The 19,055-nt window shown below is 39.1% G+C and overlaps 1 protein-coding gene across 13 annotated transcripts in view; it reads right to left on the reverse strand.

Moving 5' to 3' along the window:
• Nucleotides 1-19,055, reverse strand: part of LOC147321045 (uncharacterized) — a 33,027-nt gene that overhangs the window by 5,565 nt on the left and 8,407 nt on the right. For 9 of the 13 annotated variants that reach the window (XM_086309343.1, XM_086309342.1, XM_086309354.1 and 6 more), the window contains 10 exons: nucleotides 16,338-16,442; nucleotides 12,835-12,877; nucleotides 12,414-12,457; nucleotides 12,272-12,317; nucleotides 8,288-8,319; nucleotides 8,143-8,175; nucleotides 7,991-8,018; nucleotides 5,878-5,933; nucleotides 5,730-5,783; nucleotides 5,589-5,630 (listed from right to left, as the gene is read on the reverse strand). In XM_086309343.1, coding sequence (XP_086165469.1) covers nucleotides 5,589-5,630; nucleotides 5,730-5,783; nucleotides 5,878-5,933; nucleotides 7,991-8,018; nucleotides 8,143-8,175; nucleotides 8,288-8,319; nucleotides 12,272-12,317; nucleotides 12,414-12,457; nucleotides 12,835-12,877; nucleotides 16,338-16,442 — 483 coding nt within the window. Of the gene's footprint in view, nucleotides 1-2,950; nucleotides 4,607-5,588; nucleotides 5,631-5,729; nucleotides 5,784-5,877; nucleotides 5,934-7,990; nucleotides 8,019-8,142; nucleotides 8,176-8,287; nucleotides 8,320-12,271; nucleotides 12,318-12,413; nucleotides 12,458-12,834; nucleotides 12,878-16,337; nucleotides 16,443-19,055 lie in introns of those variants that run through there. The other 4 variants (XM_086309344.1, XM_086309346.1, XM_086309345.1 and 1 more) reach the window with 4 other exon arrangements.

Consider the following 19,055-nt stretch of genomic DNA (forward strand, 5'->3'; position numbering starts at 1 on the left):
AAGACCTCCTGTGAATCAGTGTGCTTCTTTTTCTTTCGAATTCAAAGAGGATGGGCTGCAGCAGCAACAGGCCTCATCAAATGCTACTCCTGTCAGCTAAGAACAGGAAACTGAAGCTACTATTTGCACGCATCACCAAAATTGGACTACAGAAGATGGTGTGATGATTTTTTTTCGGTCTGATGATTCTCGATATCTGCCGTGACATTTGGATGTTAGGGTCAGAATTTGGCATAAACAACATAAAAGCATGGATCTATCCTACGTTTAGGCTTCTGGTGGTATAATGGTGTGGGGGATATTCTCTTGGCCCCCTAGTATAAACTAAGCATCATGTAAACGCAACAGCCTACCTGAGTATTCTTGCTGATCATGTCCATCCCTTTATGAGCACAGTTTACCCGTCGTCTAGTGGCTGCTTACAGCAGGAAAATGCACCATTTCTCAAAGCTCAAATCATCATAAACCTGGTTTCTTGAACACGACAATGAGTTCACTATACTCAAAGAGCCTCCACAGCTAGATCTCAGTCCTAATCAAATCCCTGAGTGAATATATACACTCAATAAAAGATTTGAGGAGTTTGAAAATGATGTGAATCATTTGCTTTGCTTCACAGCAAAGCAAATTATATTAATATAATATATATAAATTATATTATATTACTAATTACTAATATTTTTGTTTTGTTTTGTTTTGTGTGTGTGTGTGTGTGTGTGTGTGTGTGCTGACATATCGGCTAACATTAAAGAGAAACATAAATTAGCTAACATTAACTGTTTTCAAATTAGTTAGTCAATGAGTTAGTTAAGATGGTTGTAGTATTATTTTTGTGTGAGTGTTGTTAACTGAGTGTAACAAACTTGCGTTAGTGTCAGTATGTTAGCATTTAAACAAGCTAATGTAAAATGGGTAATATGATTGGCTTGTCTTATTATGTGTCTATTGCCACATAATAAGACAAACAACATACACCTAAGGTCATAGTCATTTTGGGATATTAAAAAAAATAGATTTAGTTTATATTTTTCCACTAAAGACTGCTGCAGCTCCTTAATGTTGATGTAGCTGGTCTCTTGAAAGTGTGTAACATTAGTAGCATGTAGCCAAAGCCTCTACAAATGTGCATACAGATAGGATGATGTAGCTACTAAAACTCTGCCATGAACTCATGAAGGGGCTGCAGTGATAAAGAAAGGCAGTGAAACGCTGTAGTTGATGTAGCTGGGACCTGGACTTCATCTTATTTTGTGGGATAACAAGAAAACAAAAAGCTTCTATGCAAAAAAAACCCCGAGTCTTTCGGCTGAGGAAATATGACTTTTTACATGCTAGATGGAGCTTCTTGTCCCACGGGTTACCTACATCTGATAATAAAACTGTTCGGGAACAAACAGGAAGAGTAAACGGATGTAAGTTACTGATGTGGTTACATGGTGGAAAAGCAGGGCTTTAAGCAGCTAGTTAAAAAGTGTGACCTAAGATATGATATATAGGTAAGAAACATTTTTCATTTTTTATTATGTGACAATATTGTGCAGCTCTTAAAGCGTTACAAGGTTCATTTTGTCATGGTCCTGGGTCGTTGACCCAGCGTTTTGTGTTTTGTGACTATTTCCCTCTGTTCTAGTTATTCTGTGTCCTCCCCCCTTGTGTCCGGTTCGGGTTCTAGATTTCCTGTTTTACTTTGTAGGTCTGTGTCTCGTTATGCCCATTAAGTTCCAGCTGTGTCCCCTCCTGTGTGCCATTTCCTCATTACCTGGTGTGTGTATTTATAGTTGGTGTCTGCCTGTGCTCCTCGTCGGCTCGTCTGCACTCATCCGTGTATTTCTGCGTATCTCTGCATTCATCTGCGTTCCATGGTGTCCTGTCTCTGCGTCCCTCTGCCCCGCACCCCCTTTGTACGGTCTCAGGTTTGCTATTTAGTTTCTCCCAGTTTAGGTTTCCGTTTGTAAAGTACTCATACCTCGTTGCCTGTTTTTGTCACCGCCACCTTTGTAAATAAAACATCACTCGTATCATCAGTTTGCTGCATCTTGGGTCCTCCTTTTCCTCCACACCACACGGCTCCCTCCGCCAGCCGTGACACATTTACTTTAGTTATTGTTATTAAAATAAAGCGTTAAGCAATTAGTATCCAGTTGTTAAGTGATGACGTATGAACCTTGCTTCCCGGTCTAAACTACTCTGCATTTATTAAGGCTGTTGTGTCTTTAACTTGTTTTAATGCTTTGTATCTTGTTCTGTTTAATCTGAACAATAATCCATCCACAATATCTCAGTTGTTCTCCTGACTGAAGTTTGGTCTGTTTACAGCATCCTGCCATGCAGTTGCATTTGTCCCAAACCATCGGGAACCCTCACGTTAACTTTTGAACTTTTTTTAACGTTCGTCCTCCAGCTTCACTGTCTTTATATTATGCTAACCATAGCTGTGTAGCTAGCCACCACATAGCAAATCATTATTACGGGTGGGTTTCGATAATCGGTTTTCCAATTAAAATCGATTTTAGCTTGAATAAAGCGATATAGATTCATTAAATACTGAATCGATTTTTAAATATAAATGTATTTTGCCAGAAACGCCAGAATTTCAGGTTAAAGCTCACAAAACTATTTCAGCAACCACTAAAGAGCTAAAAAAGCAAATGAGAGTAAACGGATTCCACACAAAGACGTAAACACAAAGCGCAGACCCGACGCATCAGAATCTGCGAGATGTCGGCATCCTCACCCAACAGACACGCCATCTGGGCTGAAAGCTGACAGCTCACAGATTCTGAAGCTGTAGGTTTCATCATTGTGACCAAAATTCACCGAACCGGAAGCAAAAGAAGATCAAAGCTACACTTCACGTAAACATCGTCATGAATTCTCTCTTACTTTTGCTGTTTTGCTTCCACCACGATGAAATCACATTTCCTGCACAGTTCTCTCTCTCAATGTATTTCCCATCTCAAATCTCTGTTTTCTGCATTATTTGCTAGCTTATTGCCCTCCAGTCTAACGTTGTTTACAGCGCTGTCAGCCGCTGTCTTTTTTAAAAAAAAATGACTTCCAACAAGAAATGTCAAACTTTTTAAAATTATGCCGAACTGCAAAAGGCTTAGCTGTGTCTCTAGTAAAACCTCTGTAACTTTGCTCTGCTTCACTTCAGCAGCATCAGGTAATGTTCATATGCTGATTCATGGTTTTCTTCAGTTTTTGTTCTACTGCAGAATATTTTTAATGTTATCTACTGTAAAAAGCCAGGCCAGGAAAATCTCCTTCATGTTTTTCTGTTTTATCCTCAGTTACTTTGACACAAAGAGCTAAATCTCTGCTAACTTCAAGCTCCACTAAACTTCATAAATTCTGTTTTCACGGATGCCTGGATGTTAAACTTTATTGTTACACCTGGTAGAGCAGCCACACTGATCATTTTATAAAGATGAAAGATTTTAGACAGTTTGTAACTCTCAGTGATGACGCAAAATTTTCCATGGAAAAAGAGTACCGAGAGTATTATTGCTAATTGTGTTGATTCAAGTTCCAGTTCCAGTTTTGTAACTGTAATGCTGAGAAAATACAGACACTTGATTAACAAAGTATGTTTGGTTTATTAGATTACTACTTTTAAAATATTTAGAACTGATATTATAGGTAGTATTAGTTAAAGAAGAGCAGTGTACAAAATATATTTATCATAGAATTAAGTCAGCATATAATACATGTATTTGTAATTATAATATAGAAGTAGTAGTACTTGCATTTTAGCCATAGCAGAAGTAGTAGCACTTTGCTTCAGCAGTAGCAAGAAATTAAACTTAAAGTACCTAAAGTAAAAGTATTCCTGTGTACTCAGAACATAATACCTTTGAATAATTTTGACATTAAGAAATAAAGTTGCAGTTACAGGTGAAAATCCATTACCCTAAACACGATGAAATCACTTCAACATGAGACAACAGATTTGTGTTACAGGAAAAAACACAGATCATGTGGAATCAACATGATTCTTATGCAATCTTATATGAATAAAACTAATAAAAATTAGGTCAGGGAAAAAAAATATTCTTTTTTGGCAAGCTGGACTCTCCGCATCCATCATTAGAACATAAGCGAATACTTTTTTGAAGACCGCTGGTCCATCTCCCCTGCAAAGGTGAATTGGAGAATCAATGCTGAGGCACACTGAAACTGTTTGTGTTGCCCAACACCTTCATAAATTAGCTGTGTTATTTTGGTTATTCCTTTAATTTGTCACATGTGTGTGCATAGCCCCCTCTAATAGGCACAAGAGCTTGACAGTCAGGGCTTTTCATCTTCTTTAATAATTAAACAAAACATGCAATCCATATACACCGATTAGATTTAACATTATGACGACCTGCCTACAGGTATGGATTGTGGTGTGGTATCTGCCACCAAGATGTTAGCTAACGATCCTTTAAGTCGTGGAAGTGGTGAGGTGGGACCTCCACCAATCGATCTTGTTTGTCCAGCACATCCCACAGATGCTCGTTTGGATTGAGATCTGGAGAATTTGGAGACCAAGTCAACACTCGTTGTGCTCCTCAAATCATTCCTGAACCATTTCTGGTTTGTGGCTGGGCGCATTATTCTGCTAAAAGAGGCAACAGCCATATATGAATACAGTTTCCATGAAAGGGTGACCACAGCTTGCAACAAGCTTAGGTAGGTGTTATGGGTCAAAATAACATCCACATGATGGCAGGACACAAGTGATGTGATGCACTCTGTATTCTTACACCTTTCTATCAGAACCAGCATAACCTTTTCAGCAATTTGAGCTACGTTGCTCGTCTGTTGGTTTGGACCGAATAGGCCAGCTTTTGCTCCCCATATGCATCAGTGAGCCCTGGCTGCACATGACCGTGCTGCTGGCTCACCATCGTTCCTTCTTTGCACAACTCTTGAGGTTTGATAGATACTCCAGACTGGGAACACTCAACCCCATCACAATTTGGACCTCATCAGATTCACTCACATCTTTACTCTTGCACATTTTTGCTGTTTCTGACACGTCAGCTTTCAGGACAAAATGTTCACTTGCTCCCTAATAGATCTCACCCACTAACAGCTGCCACGATAAAGAGATTATCAGCGTTACTCACTTCAGCCTGCCTCACCTATTTTTTCCTCGTTTTAGATCTATTATTGATTTCAGTGAGTCTTTTGTTTTTTCTGTTTTGTTTTTTGCTTCTTTGGACTCCTGGGCCCAGAATGCCCATTGGATAACCTTGCCCAGGGGAAGTATGTATTACCTCTTTTGTTGCTACATAATAATTTAAACCTCCACTGGCTCACAGGTAAGTATGTATCACTTACAAGATTCTTCTCACTTAAAATCCTTCCTCAGTACCCGTCCAGACTCCTTCACGCATACACACATTTTGGGATACTATGGTCCTCAACCACCGGTCTGATTTCTGTTATTTTTTCTTAGTCAGTATAATCCACAAGTTATTTGTCAATCAGATGCTTCGTTTTCACGTCTACTTGGACTCTTGATTTCAATTTCTCGATTAAGTGATTACAAAAAAAACACAGAACAAAAGCACAAACTTGACAAAAATGAAACTGACCTGCATCTTTCAGGAAGTCTGAATTTTCATAGTCGTCGTCGTCTGTTTGGTGAAACAATAGTTTGAATGAGTTGAACTCTTTATTCGTCAATCGACTTCTCACATCTCGAATGGAGTCAGAAAATATAAGGCTGGACGTACCGTTTGTTAATTCTATCGATGGGAAAACGTTTCCATACACTCCTGGAATGTCATCTGCAAAAACACAAAATACCCACGTAAAAAGTGTTAAGCAAAAATCAGTCAGCTTTTTAAAAATCTGTGATTATTTTAAAGCAAAATCACTCACCCAGTCCGTTGTTAAGGGTTTTTTCATTTACGTACAGCGACTCACTGATTGGATTGCTATAAAATAAACAAACAACCAAACACTCATCACTTTATCGCTTTGTGTAAACATATACAAAAACTAAAGTGTATGCTCTTTAAACGTTTTATATTGACAGTTTCATAAATAATAACAGGACTTGGTTAACCGAGGGACAAAAGCTCCATGAATCCAGCTCAAAATGCAAAAAAAACTGCAGTTCCTTAAATGGCCACTTGAGGCGGGCTGCAAAAGTAAGCCAACACCAATGGACTCTGATGTTAAAATGCCCGCATTTCCAGGATTAAACTGCATGTTTGCAGCCTGTTAAACAACTCTACATGGGGTGAATTATTTTATCGTACGTCTATTTTGAAACTGGTGAGGCTGTGAAAGGTTGTGAAAGCTTTGATTGAGAGGCGTTATGACACGGGAAGCTGCTAAGAACACTGAACAGCTGTCAGCTCTGCCAGGAGAAGTCACTAAACAGTTGTTGAGTTTTGGTGCATTTTTAATGCAGTTGTCTGAAAAGTAATATGGCTTACTGTGTGGTACAGATCCTTTAATTAGCAAATAGGTGTTCACCTGAACCTTTTGGTCTAAAAAAGCTGTAAGACTGAGATTTCAATATGTACCAGTGGTTGACGGCACCATCTTTTATGTATTTGGTTTTATTTCCATTTTCTCTCTCCTTTTTCACATAAATAGTTATACAACTGTAAATCACCTTTAAATACTCACTATACAAGAGAAGTGCAAACAAGCCAACATAACCAATGGTGAAACCATAACAGGACAAATGCTCTATTGTGGTCCACATTCTAATTGCTTTCTCACAACTATGTTATACAGTTCTACATTACCATATGAATAAAAACTCATCTTTATGTTTGATTGTTGCACCTTTCTGCAGATGAATTACTCCCAGAATTGGAGTGTAGTAGGGCTCCAATGATTTATCAAGTAATTCGATTATAAAAAATTCTCGACACAAATTCTTTGCTTCAATGCCTCGTTTAATTCATGACTCTGTCCCATACCGATGTCCTAAACTATGCAATGAGCGTTTCACCCACATTTGCGACTGAAAACAGACCTGCAATACAAACTTATTCAGGAGCAGCGTGTGAAAAAGAGGTTGACAACATTAAGCCAAAGCAACACCCAGTTTTAAATAAAAACACAGTGAGGATGACGCTGGCACAGTTAAATGTGAAACCAGTGTTCCAGATTAACTGGTTTTTACATTAACTGGTCATAAGTGTCCATGTATTCCACTCTGCGTGTTGCAGATGTTGGATCCATTGCAGATGTGCAAAAAGAACAATTACACTAAGTTATATAAGTTATTTACAACACAGTATACGAGTAGGAATATCAGTATTTTAGTTTCGGCATCATAACTGCAATATAGCAACAACAATTGTCTTTAATTAGTTTTTGGCTGCTGTGTCTCAAGTAATAGAGTGGGTCATTTACTACTTTTCAATATCCGTATGTCAAAGTGTCCTCGAATAAGAGCCTGAACTCTGAGCGATGATCGAAGTGTGTGTTCGTCTTGTAATCAGAAGGTTGCCGGTTCGAGCCCCGGCTCCGACAGTCTTGGCTGTTGTGTCCTTGGGCAAGACACTTCACCCTACTGGTGGTGGTCAGAGGGCCCAGTGGCGCCAGTGTCCGGCAGCCTCGCCTCTGTCAGTGCGCCCCAGGGCAGCTGTGGCTACAATGTAGCTTGCCATCACCAGTGTGTGAATGGGTGGATGACTGAATGTAGTGTAAAGTGCTTTGGGGTAAAGCGCTATACAAATACAGGCCATTTATCATTTAAATGAGTTCCAGTCCAACTACTAAAAAATATTTCTAAACTTTTTTTTTTTAGTCGTTATTTTTTCAAATTCAGGAGGTAATTCTCTCTCTTTCCTTCTCAAAAAAGAGACATTTTATCTTTTGAAAATAAGTTTAAATGTCAAATAACTAAGTTCAAGACATGAAAAAACAAAAACACTGAGTCTGGATTGGCTCTGGCTGTTCGTGAGTACACATCTAATAAAGCAGGTCCATAAAAAGAAGGTCAGTTAAAAAGAATTTGAATACTTACACATAGTCACGTTCCACACTTCCGCAGACTGGTTAAACAGCAGAACCACATCAAAGATAAGACAATAATACAATAATTTAATTTAAAAAAACCACCAAGAATTTAAATTTAAAAGCCATCCAGATGTGTGTGTGTGTGTGTTAACTTATTACCGTCAATATTTATGTAGTCTGACTGTTCATCTTCTGCAGGTGTAACACAGCACAGTTATTAAACCTCAGATTAAACACTGCAAACACCATGGCAAGTTATGCAGAGCGTGTGCTCTTTAAGCATAAGAAAACACGGGGGGCTTACCTTCTGGAGGTTCAGATGGCTCTCGAGTTTCACTGAAAAAAACAAAACAAAAAAACCCATTTGAACTGTGAAGTTTATTTGGGATGAAATGCCACAGAGAAGCAGATAGGAAGCTGATATTATGGTGATAATATTTGCTCATCTTCTGAAAAAAAAAGAACATTTTCTTTTTGTTAACAATAAGCTAAAAATTTGGATTGTTACACCAAAAAAACTGCTAAGTTGAAATTTTGAGATGATAAATCAATATTTTGACTTCGCTCTACCTGGCAACCCCCCCCCCCCCCCAAAAAAAACAAACAAACAAACAAACAAACAAACTATGTTTGTTTGTTTGTTTGTTTTTCAGTGGTGGAAACAAGCATCCACATGGAACTGTTGACAGTAGCTAACTTCTTGACTTCTAGAAAATTACCTGTTTCTCTGATAATTTCTGTCTGAAATAGGCTCTGCTTAGTTGATCCATTTTGTGCAGAAGAAAATGATGCATTAAATACGTGTTTTTAAGAGAGCGCAGAGTGTGAAGCAGCAAGCAGAACAGAGAAACTGATAACCATCATTGTGTTATCTCTGAGTCCGGTTTTATGGTTTGTTGAGCCAGCAAATGCAAAAAAAGAAAAGAAAGCCTGATTATGTTCTCTTATTTGGTAGTTCACCCTCAGGTGAACATAGACTGGAATTATAATAAGTCTGCAGGTGGTTGTGAAAGATGTAAAGAAAGAACATCGCACAGTAGTTTTTTTTTTCATTTCTGTTTGTGAGCATATAAAGAAATAAACAATAATTCTAATGTTTAAGTTAGAATGTCTTTGAGCAGCTGTTAGGTGCATTTTTTTTTTATTCTAAGAGTTTCCCCTTGATTCCATCATGAGTTTATTTGTTTCTGTTTAGCTGAGCTGCACACACACACACACACACACACACACACACACACACACACACACACACACACACACACACACACACACACAGATAGATAGATAGATAGATAGATAGATAGATAGATAGATAGATAGATAGATAGATAGATACACACACACACACACACACACACACACACACACACACACACACACACACACAGATAGATAGATAGATAGATAGATAGATAGATAGATAGATAGATAGATAGATACACACACACACACACACACACACACACACACACAGATAGATAGATAGATAGATAGATAGATAGATAGATAGATAGATAGATAGATAGATAGATAGATACACACACACACACACACACATCTTCTCAAGCTCCAAGGTTCTCAAGCTTCTTGTGTTCCTTCTTTCTGATTTTGCTGTCACTTGGTATAGCTATAATGTTTTGTATCATTGCCTGGTACAGGTCATTTGTCCTTGATAAATAAGACCAGACTTGGTAACCTGGTTAAAGTGGCTGGTAAGATTTCAGGGGGGACTCAGGTCCAGGTCCAACCTCTGCCATGTTATGTTCAGACCATCCTCTCTTTAGAAATTTTGAGCTGATTCATATAGTGCCTGCAGTGAAGACCAAGAGACAGAGTCTCTTTTATACCTACTGCTATTGTTATGCTTAATAACACTAAACCATAAGCTTTTGATAGAACGGGATGGGTTTTTTTTAATTTTTTTTATTTCTTTGTTTTTTTAATACAATGTATCTGTTGTTTAATGAGTAGATATACTGCAAATCAATTTCACATTGGGAACAATAAAGTTACCATTGACCACTGACCATCTATCACTATAGCCCTCCTCTGCTTGTTCACCACTACTATCTCCAGTTGGTTAACCATCACCAGTTTATCTGTCTGTATCTGGAAGTCCAACAGGCTCTTAGCTTGGTCATTCTCAACCACCCTAGGGGGCATATCCCACTTTGACCTCTGGACTTCCTGGAAATAATTGGCACAAATGTTCCTGTATATTATGACAACCACTTGGATATGGCATTGCATGTGCACCTTCTCTACTAGCATCTTGCACCCTGTTTGACTCTCTAAGTGGCATCTTTGCACACCTTGCACCTGCGGTCTTGACTGGCGTGATAGGCCCCATCCTCTGTGGATCTTGTTCTCTGAGCTTGTTCCTGTGCTGCCATGATTAGTGCCTCTGTGCTGTCTTTCATGCAGAGGCCTGTCCTTGTATAATGGTTCCCCTTCTTGCTCATCTTCTTTCTCAGTTTTCTGCTGCCTGAGGTATTCACTAAGCCCATCTTCCTGATGTACACACGGATCTTTGTTGTTTTATCGTGGATAGTGGTTCTATCATACAGGGTGCTAGATTTGACACTCCATGCATGGTAAGGAGCTTCCTTATCTTGATGTCAATGGCTTCTGTCTCTTTTTTTTTTTTGTCAGCTGATTATCCCAGCATAGTATCTGATGACCGGCATGGCATAGATATTGACTGCAGCTTTCCTAGGGGCCTCTTCATAGTTTCCATTTACCAGTGGGATTCCTGTCTACTTGTAGCTATCCTCAATGTCTGCAATGTTGCTTTCTGGTAATGCAGTCCCCTGAGTTCCAACTACCATCCCTCTCTTTGTGTCTACCTGGATACACTTCTCCAGTCCGGATGACATTCCATTGTCATTTCTGTAGATTCTAGTGGTGTGGATCAGTGAGTTGATGTCTTGTTCACTCCTGGTATGCAGCTTGATGTCCTGCACTTAGAAGAGGTGGCTGACGATTGCACCATTCTTTAGTCGGTATTGGCAGCCAGTCTTGTCAATCATCTGGTAGAGGAGGTTCAGGCCTGTCAGTGGGGACAGAGCATCTACTTGGTAAATCCCACACTTGATGGAGACTTGTGCTATTGGCTTGAACTTCTCCATCTCTGTCAAATTCCTGATGAGGGTCTAAAGGTCCTGTTGAACTTCTAGGCACAAGTTCTAGGCATTTCAGGATCCATGTGTGAGGCATTGAGTCGTAGCGTTTCTTGTAGTCAATCCAGGCAGTACACAGGTTGGTCAGACTGTGGTAAATGGTAAATGGCCTGTATTTGTGCTGATCATTGTCTTTTTGAGAGAAAGTTTACTCTTTTATGGCCCAGCATGCAGTGAAAATCATATAGTGACAGCCCTAGCTTACAGTCAGGTTGAGTTGTGTGTTCAGTGTGCAGTTTAATACATTTTACTGAGGGGTGGGCACTCTTTAATCTAAAAAAAACCCCCAAACAAAACAAACATTTTTGAGGAATTTGCAAATTGTGTGGAGCCAAAAAACATATAAAAAACATAATAGCTTAAAAAAAATGCAGTTTATTGTAGTTTAAAACTTTTTTACGTATCACCTGCTTTTGTTTGTGTAAAATAATTTAAATATAAACAGCCTACTTTGAAAAAACCCTGCCAAAAACATATAGTAGTTTTATAGCTTTCAAACATAGTAGCAGTAAAGTTAAAAAATTAGGCAGTTTAATTTGAATATTGGCTAAAGTGTTACATATTTAATTTTCTTCTAACTTTGCATTTGAAAATCAATAGTTAAGTTAAGTAAGTTAAGCATGTCCATCCATGTTTGCCATTGCTATTTAGGTTCAGCAAAACTAAGAGGACACAGAACCAGTTGAGGTATTAAAGCACATATTAACATGCAGTGTATAGACTTCAAACCGGAGAATAAAGAATCACCTACGGCATTGATTAATAAGAAATAAAATATTTGGGAGCTGCTGGACGTGGGCATATTTAGCAAATAGAATTCACTCGTATCAATTCTCAAATCAGCAATAGCTGATGGAGGATACATCTTATAAACTCAAGCTGGAATCGGGGGGGAACTGTTTGCAGATTGAAGTGCTTTTCAGCAGTAACACCATTAAAGCTGAGTCTTTGTACTTGACCTTTAACTGATCTGGCTTCTGTGTTATGTGCCCTGATAAAAAGCGTCTCGTGTGCGCAGATATGCATAAGCACTGCATGAAACACATAACCAAGTGCGGTTAAATATCGTGCAGAGTCTTGCAAGTGACAGTATCTCACGCTGTACGTACGCTGCTGCTGCTTCAAATGATGATGATATCTGGTTGGTTTTGGTTACTGAAAAATAAAACGAGGATTTTAAACAAAGCATTAAAGCTCGTTTCACAGAGGCGGTATCTGAGGTACAGATTTGATTGGTTTACTTTAGCCTACCTGTTTTTGATCGCATCACTGCAAACTGACTCCCCCCACGTTGGCTGTCGAGATAGAGTTTTAATGTCAGGACTTTTATGAAGTGATTAAAATATGCTGGTATTAAATATTTATGGTAGCCACACAGTTTACTACTATTACTACTGTTTACTGCTTAAGGCCTTTAGAGATGCTTAACTATGTTCAGTGATGTAATTTTAAGGCTTTATCTGCAGATTTATGAGACTTTCAATAAGTGAATGAAACTAAACTTGCAGGAAAGCGATGGACACGTTCTGTAATTTTCTTTCTTGCAGTCACTTTGCTCATCTGACACATGTCACAAAAAATATATATCTATATATATTTATTTGTTTTTATCAGACATTTTTACAGCTGTCTATAGACTGAAAAGTTTATCATCATGTAAGATATTACTTACAACGTTGGTGGATTGTATATTTGACGGTCCTCTTGAATGATCTCTGCAGGTAAAAAAAGACAGAAGAAAGAAACAGGTTGAAAGAATTCAACCTCAATATTTATACCAGTTGACTGCAGCTGTGTCTTATGACTATAAATATACGATGTGTGTGATTCCACAAGTCTGTGCTGAGCAGAATGAAGTGTAGGCTACAATAAGGCAATAACCAATGTCTCCATATAAGTATGCAGGGTCTCAGGAGGTTATGGTGGTCTACAAGATGTTAATGAATGTGAATATTGCCATATGGTAATCTATGGCTCACAGTTGTGGTTGTGGGTGCAGAAGCCCCACCCACCTGCCGCTCAAATCCTTTGTTTGTGAGGAGCAGCCAAGCAAAGGAAAGTGGCTTAAAGGGGAAGGAGTTTAAACTGGGGGGTTTTCAGATAGAAGATGAACTAAGGGTTTGCACCAAGAAGTATAAGATTAAAAAAAGGATTATTCTAAACTGACTCATGCAAAGCTACTCAAGGATAAAGGATAACAATGCAGAAAACATGTTGAGTTGATAAGCAAAAATCTTATGATTAAGAAAGCAGGCTGCATGAACAAATGAGAAATCTGTGGAGGTGTGACTCATTTTTTTCTTTTGCTGGGATTTAAGCGGCACCTGACTGCAAACTTTGCACCACCTGTTGTTTCTCTCGGCAAACTAATAGCCAGTAATCTCATAACAACGATGAATGGAAAGACTTGGTGGTGGAAAAACTGATAGAGCACTGTATCGCAATATTTTGTATCGATACAAGGGACACTAAATACTGATATTTTAATAAATAAATGAAAATAAATACATTTATGAAATTACTCTGGGAATCTCCTGCATCACCATTCTGAGATAATGTTAGCCAATAAATTGGCTCAAAAGAAAAAAACATCCAACACTGAGTATATAATTGCCAACTTCAGCCTATCGCAGACTGACTCCACGTTATGGCAAAATTTATGGAAAACTGATCTTCAGTTGTCCCCGTTATTTGTCCCTAATTTCTTTTTTGAAATCTAAGTTGATATATTCAATTTCGAGGTTCAGAGTCCTGTTTTGATTTCTTTGTTATCCACACATTGCAAGTCTTAGTCCTGGCAATGTTGAGTCTCTTTCTTTTAGTTTTAACTTAATGGCTTCAAGAAATAAGTTCAGTTTTGTGTTTTGATCCTTTCTATCATTAGTTTTAGTCTATCTCGTGTTTCTTCTTGGTCCCTCCCTTTGCTTTTGTCATCTTGTGTTAGTGTTCATGTCTTTCAGTGTCTTTGGGTTATTTCCTGTGTTTGCGATGAAGGATGTTTTCTTGGGTATAAGGTGTTAGTTTTGCTTCCTGTTTATTGTCCTTGGACTCCCTGATTTTTTTTAACCTTTTTGATAATGTGTTTCTCCTGTTTTTCTTTGCCTGTCAGACTTCTTTGTATACAATCGCTGGTCACTTTATTAGGAACACCTGTTCAACTGCTCCTTAATGCAAATATTCCAGCCAGTCACATTGCAGCAACTAAGTGCATTTAGGCATGTAAACAGACGACCCACTCAAGCTCAAACCGAGCATCAGACAGGGAAGGAAAGGTTATTTAAGAGACTTTAAAAGCTAGTCTATGTTCCCACATAACCAGCTCAATGGTTTGCAGACAATGGGCTGAAAAATAGAAAATATTCTGTGAGCAGCAGTTGTGAAAATGCCTTGTTGACCCCAGAGAAGAATGGTCAGGCTGTTTTGAGCTGATAGGAAAAAAATATTAAACTCAAACAACCACTCAGGAATGATTCCAACACTTTGTCAAGTCATGAAAATTTACAGCAGTCATGAAAGAAAAGGCAGTTCAACCCTGGTAGTAGCAAGGTGTACTTAATAAAGTGGCCAGTGAGTGTATATAGCTCTGTCTTCTACTCAGCCTGCTGGCTGTCATCACATGTTCCTATTCAGTTCCTGTGCAGCATGTTTGATGATCTTCTGCTTTCATCCCCCTTCTAAAGTGACCTTGGCTCTTCGTTAAATAGAATTTAAAATCCTCACATACAAAGTCCTCCATGATCAGACCCCTATCATAGCAAGGAATCATTATTTTGTGAAGTCATTAAGAATGTATCACATAATGAGAGTAAAACTTGTTATTTTCCTCTGAGCCTGCATCTGAATCATCTTCAGTGTAACGTGCTTCTGACTGAGAGGCATCACCCACGACCTGCCACACCACAGTCTGGTTAGATTATGCTTCTTTGTTTTACAACAGTCACATATCTTTGAAATGACAGAAGTGTATAAAACATAGTCACGTATTCCTCAAACTGTAGTTATTTTCATCTCTAAGTCTATAAAGTTTGATGTTTTCAAAGTGCATCTGTGCTTCTTTGCACTGAAAGGAGCACGTTTAGGTTATTATACAATACTTTTCTAGCCATGTCAAATCTAATTAAATTGCATGTGCCCTTCAGATTAAAATGAGTTTGACACCCCTGTGCTGGACTAAAGGCAAAGCTGAAAAACATGATCTCATCTCTGAGAAATCATCACTTCTGTAAACTATTAGATCTAAAAAAGCGAGAATGTAACTGGCTTTATTTGTACCTGACTTTAAGCATTCCTTTATACTACAACACAGTTTTGGGGGGTTTTTGAAATCTGAGAGCTTTTTCGGTGGTTCTGACTTCTGCCCTATTTTATTGTCTGTCCTCGCTCTACGCTTTTCTTTCGTCTCTTTGCTCTCTGCTCCTGCTACGACGGCTTGTGGGGGCTGGGTGCTCGCTCGCAGCGGATCACTGTGCTGTTAACATTTGTTCAAGGGTCTTTACCTTGACAAGGACAAATGTGGTAATGGAACGTATGTTATTACAATGATATATCTATAATCGCTAAATTTTTAATTCCCCCAAATCCTGCCTCCATGTCTGGTCTGTGTGGATGTGTAAAAAAAAGCAAGGGTAAATTGATTTTTTCACATCTCTATCTTTGCTTTGAAGCGGCAGGGTGGTGCCAGCCTCTCTGTAAAAAGTATGCAAGATCTCCCGCGTCTGCATGGTTTCTCTCTGACAGCCCAGAGACATGTATGTTAGGTGTCTTTGTGATTGTAAAATGCTGTAGGTGTGAAGCTGAATAGTGCTCATATCTGATTAAAGAGATCAAGATAATATAAAGACTGCATGTGGTTCTTCTGCAGGGGACCAGCATGCTCCCACATTGTCCTCAGCATTGTGACCCACATACAGCGTGTGGTGTTGCTGATCTTTCAACTCATTTGTTCTGCAGCTGTGCAGTAGACCTCCCTATGGAGGACGTACTTACTGTGCTTGACCCAAGAATGGAAAGCGGGTAGAGACAGCGTGAAGAGCTGCCTCCCCCCAAACTGCTTCATGTGGTTCAAGCGAAGTAAAACAAAGCCCGCATGTGTCTCCAGTTCAGTTGTTTGTGTATATCACTATTCACACCTGAAATCGGTCACATCGGTCCAAGCTCTCTGAGAAATGTACTTACTGGGTTTCCTTTTGCATCGCAGACACAGCAGCGTCAGCAGACTCAGTAAAGCCACTGACGCAACAGTCAGGACTGCGGGCAGCGGGCCAGAATTTCCTATCATACCTGAGAGACACACAAAGGAGAGAGAGGAAAGACTTTAGAGCAACTCAAACTAACCCCTTCAGTTTGTTTAGTTATATTAATGCAGACATTACTGGTCAACAAGCATTCACACCTACATGGCTTAAGCAGCTGCTGCTGCTGCTTTCCTGTTAACACGGCAAAGAACCACAGGATGTGGTCGGCCAAAACAAAACTGAAACACTGCTTTGTGTATGGGACTAATACCTGCCCACACCCTTTATGAAGCATCAAACACCCCAATGCAAGAAAACTGTTTTTTTTCAAGGACACATTATTTTATAGTGTGATCTCAGAAAGGTCATTTCCTATTCATCTGCAGCAGGTGACTAATCAGGCTCGTTTTGGAAGACGTTTTTTGCAACTTTCTCACGGAGCGCATTTCTTTTAAAGTCTGGTCAGCCCTCCTTTTCCAAGAATAAACAAAAGGCAATGATCTCTGGGGTTAAGGTTAAGAGAGTTCAACAAATGTGCAGATTAAATCAAATTTTAAGAATCTGATTTTAAAAAAATGTAACGTAAATTTATTTAAGAGGAGTGTGAGAGGTCAGATAGGCTGTGCAACTGGGTTGAAAAGCTAAAACTACTCAAGTATTACTCACAATATGTCGCTTCAGTTGTGTTTTCATAAAATAGAGAATTTTTACATTGAATTGAATTTAAGTTCACTTTAAGTTTAAAGTTGTTGCTGCCTTTGTGTTCAAAGAAAAATTAATTATCGACTTTTTTAAATTGAAAATTTGGTATAGCTTATTCATTTACAGGTAATAATGATAAATATTAAACTTTTGTGTCTGTACGAGTGCTGGTGTTTGTGATTAGCATGCAACCCCAACAGTCACCGGCCGCTTTGTTAGGGGCACCTGTTCAACAGCTCCTTAACACAAATGTCTAGTTCAGCCAATCACATGCCAATAATTCAGTGCATTTAAGCATCTAGACATGGTCAAGACGATCATGCGAACTTCAAAGCACAGAGAGAAAAACTGCAGTGAGCGGCAGTTCTTTGGCTGAAAATGCTTTAGAGGTCAGAGCAGGATGGCTAGACTGCTTCAAGCTAATAGGAAGACAGCAGTAACTTAAATAAGCATTCATTACAACCAAGATACACAGAACATCTCAAAGCAGATGGGCTAAAAAAAACAGAAAGCTATACCGGATGCCACTCCTGTCTACTAAGAACAGGAAACATACGATAAAGTTCACGCAGGCAAAATTCAGCAACAGAGGATTGGAAAAATGTTGCTTAGTTTGATTAGTCTGGATTTTTGCTGCAACCTTCAGATGGAACGGTCATAATTTGATGGAAACAGCATGAAAGGGTTATGCTGGTATGCCATCCTGCGTTGTATCAACGATTCAGGCTGCTGGGGGTGTAATGGTGTGGGAATATTTGTATCTGACCATTGTTCAAACACTACAGCCTCCCTGAGCTTTGATGCTGATCACGTCTATCCCGTTATGACCACAATGGTAAATGGTAAATGGCCTGCATTTGTATAGCGCTTTACTCAGTCCCTAAGGACCCCAAAGCGCTTTACACTACATTCAGTCATTCACCCATTCACACACACACATTCACACACTGGTGATTGCAAGCTACATTGTAGCCACAGCTGCCCTGGGGCGCACTGACAGAGGCGAGGCTGCCGGACACTGGCGCCACCGGGCCCTCTGACCACCACCAGTAGGCAAACATGGGGTTAGTATCTTGCCCAAGCCAGGAGGCAGCCTGGGATCGAACCACCGACCTTCTGATTAGCGGCTGACCTGCTCTGCCACCTGAGCTACAGCCACCCCTACAATGTACAATGTACCCTTCTTCTGCTTGCTGCTTCCAGCAGGATAAAATCTCATATCAAAAAGCTCACATAATCCCACACCGGTTTCTTAAACATGACAGTAAGTGCACTGTACTCAAATGGCCTCCACAGTCACCAGATCTCAATCTAATAGAATAGAATACCTTTGGGATATGGTGAACGGGATCCTGTCGTGGATGTGCAGCTGACAAATCTGCAGTGACTGTGATGCTATTGTGGTAACATGGACTGAAATCTCTGAGAAATATTTCCAGCACCTTGTTGAATCGATGCCATTAAGAATTAAGACCGCTCTGAAGGCAAGAGATGGTCGAACCCAGTAAATGTAGCCAATAAAGTATTCAGTTTATTAGCTACAGTCAGACATTATATGACTGGTCTTTATCAAAGTCTACAGGAAATGACCCCTGCAAGAGTCTGTATATATTAGAGGCTGAATAAGATTTAAATAAACAAATTAATTAATTAAATTAACAAATCGTCACTTCTCTTCAATTGTCTGAACAGGTTTTTCCTCACCAGGCTTCATAAAATTGTAAATCTTTGTTTACTGTGTATAAAAGCAAATTTGCATGAATGAAGTAATGCATTTAAGTTTACAATGAGCAAACAGTGACAATTAGGCAAAATTCACACATTTAGTCCAAGTGAACTCTGCGTGGGATCTAAGTAAGACGCCAACATTTATTGCAGCGTTTTGGAAAGGGATGTATAAATATGTAAATATTTAACACCTTTAAATATCATCAGCATCTCAGTGCTGGGTTAGAAC

Source organism: Aulonocara sp. 'chitande type north' Nkhata Bay, linkage group LG10 (assembly GCF_057382095.1).
Source record: "Aulonocara sp. 'chitande type north' Nkhata Bay isolate Kocher_YH1m ecotype deep benthic linkage group LG10, A_spYH_male_GT1.1, whole genome shotgun sequence".
Lineage (NCBI taxonomy): Eukaryota > Metazoa > Chordata > Actinopteri > Cichliformes > Cichlidae > Aulonocara > Aulonocara sp. 'chitande type north' Nkhata Bay.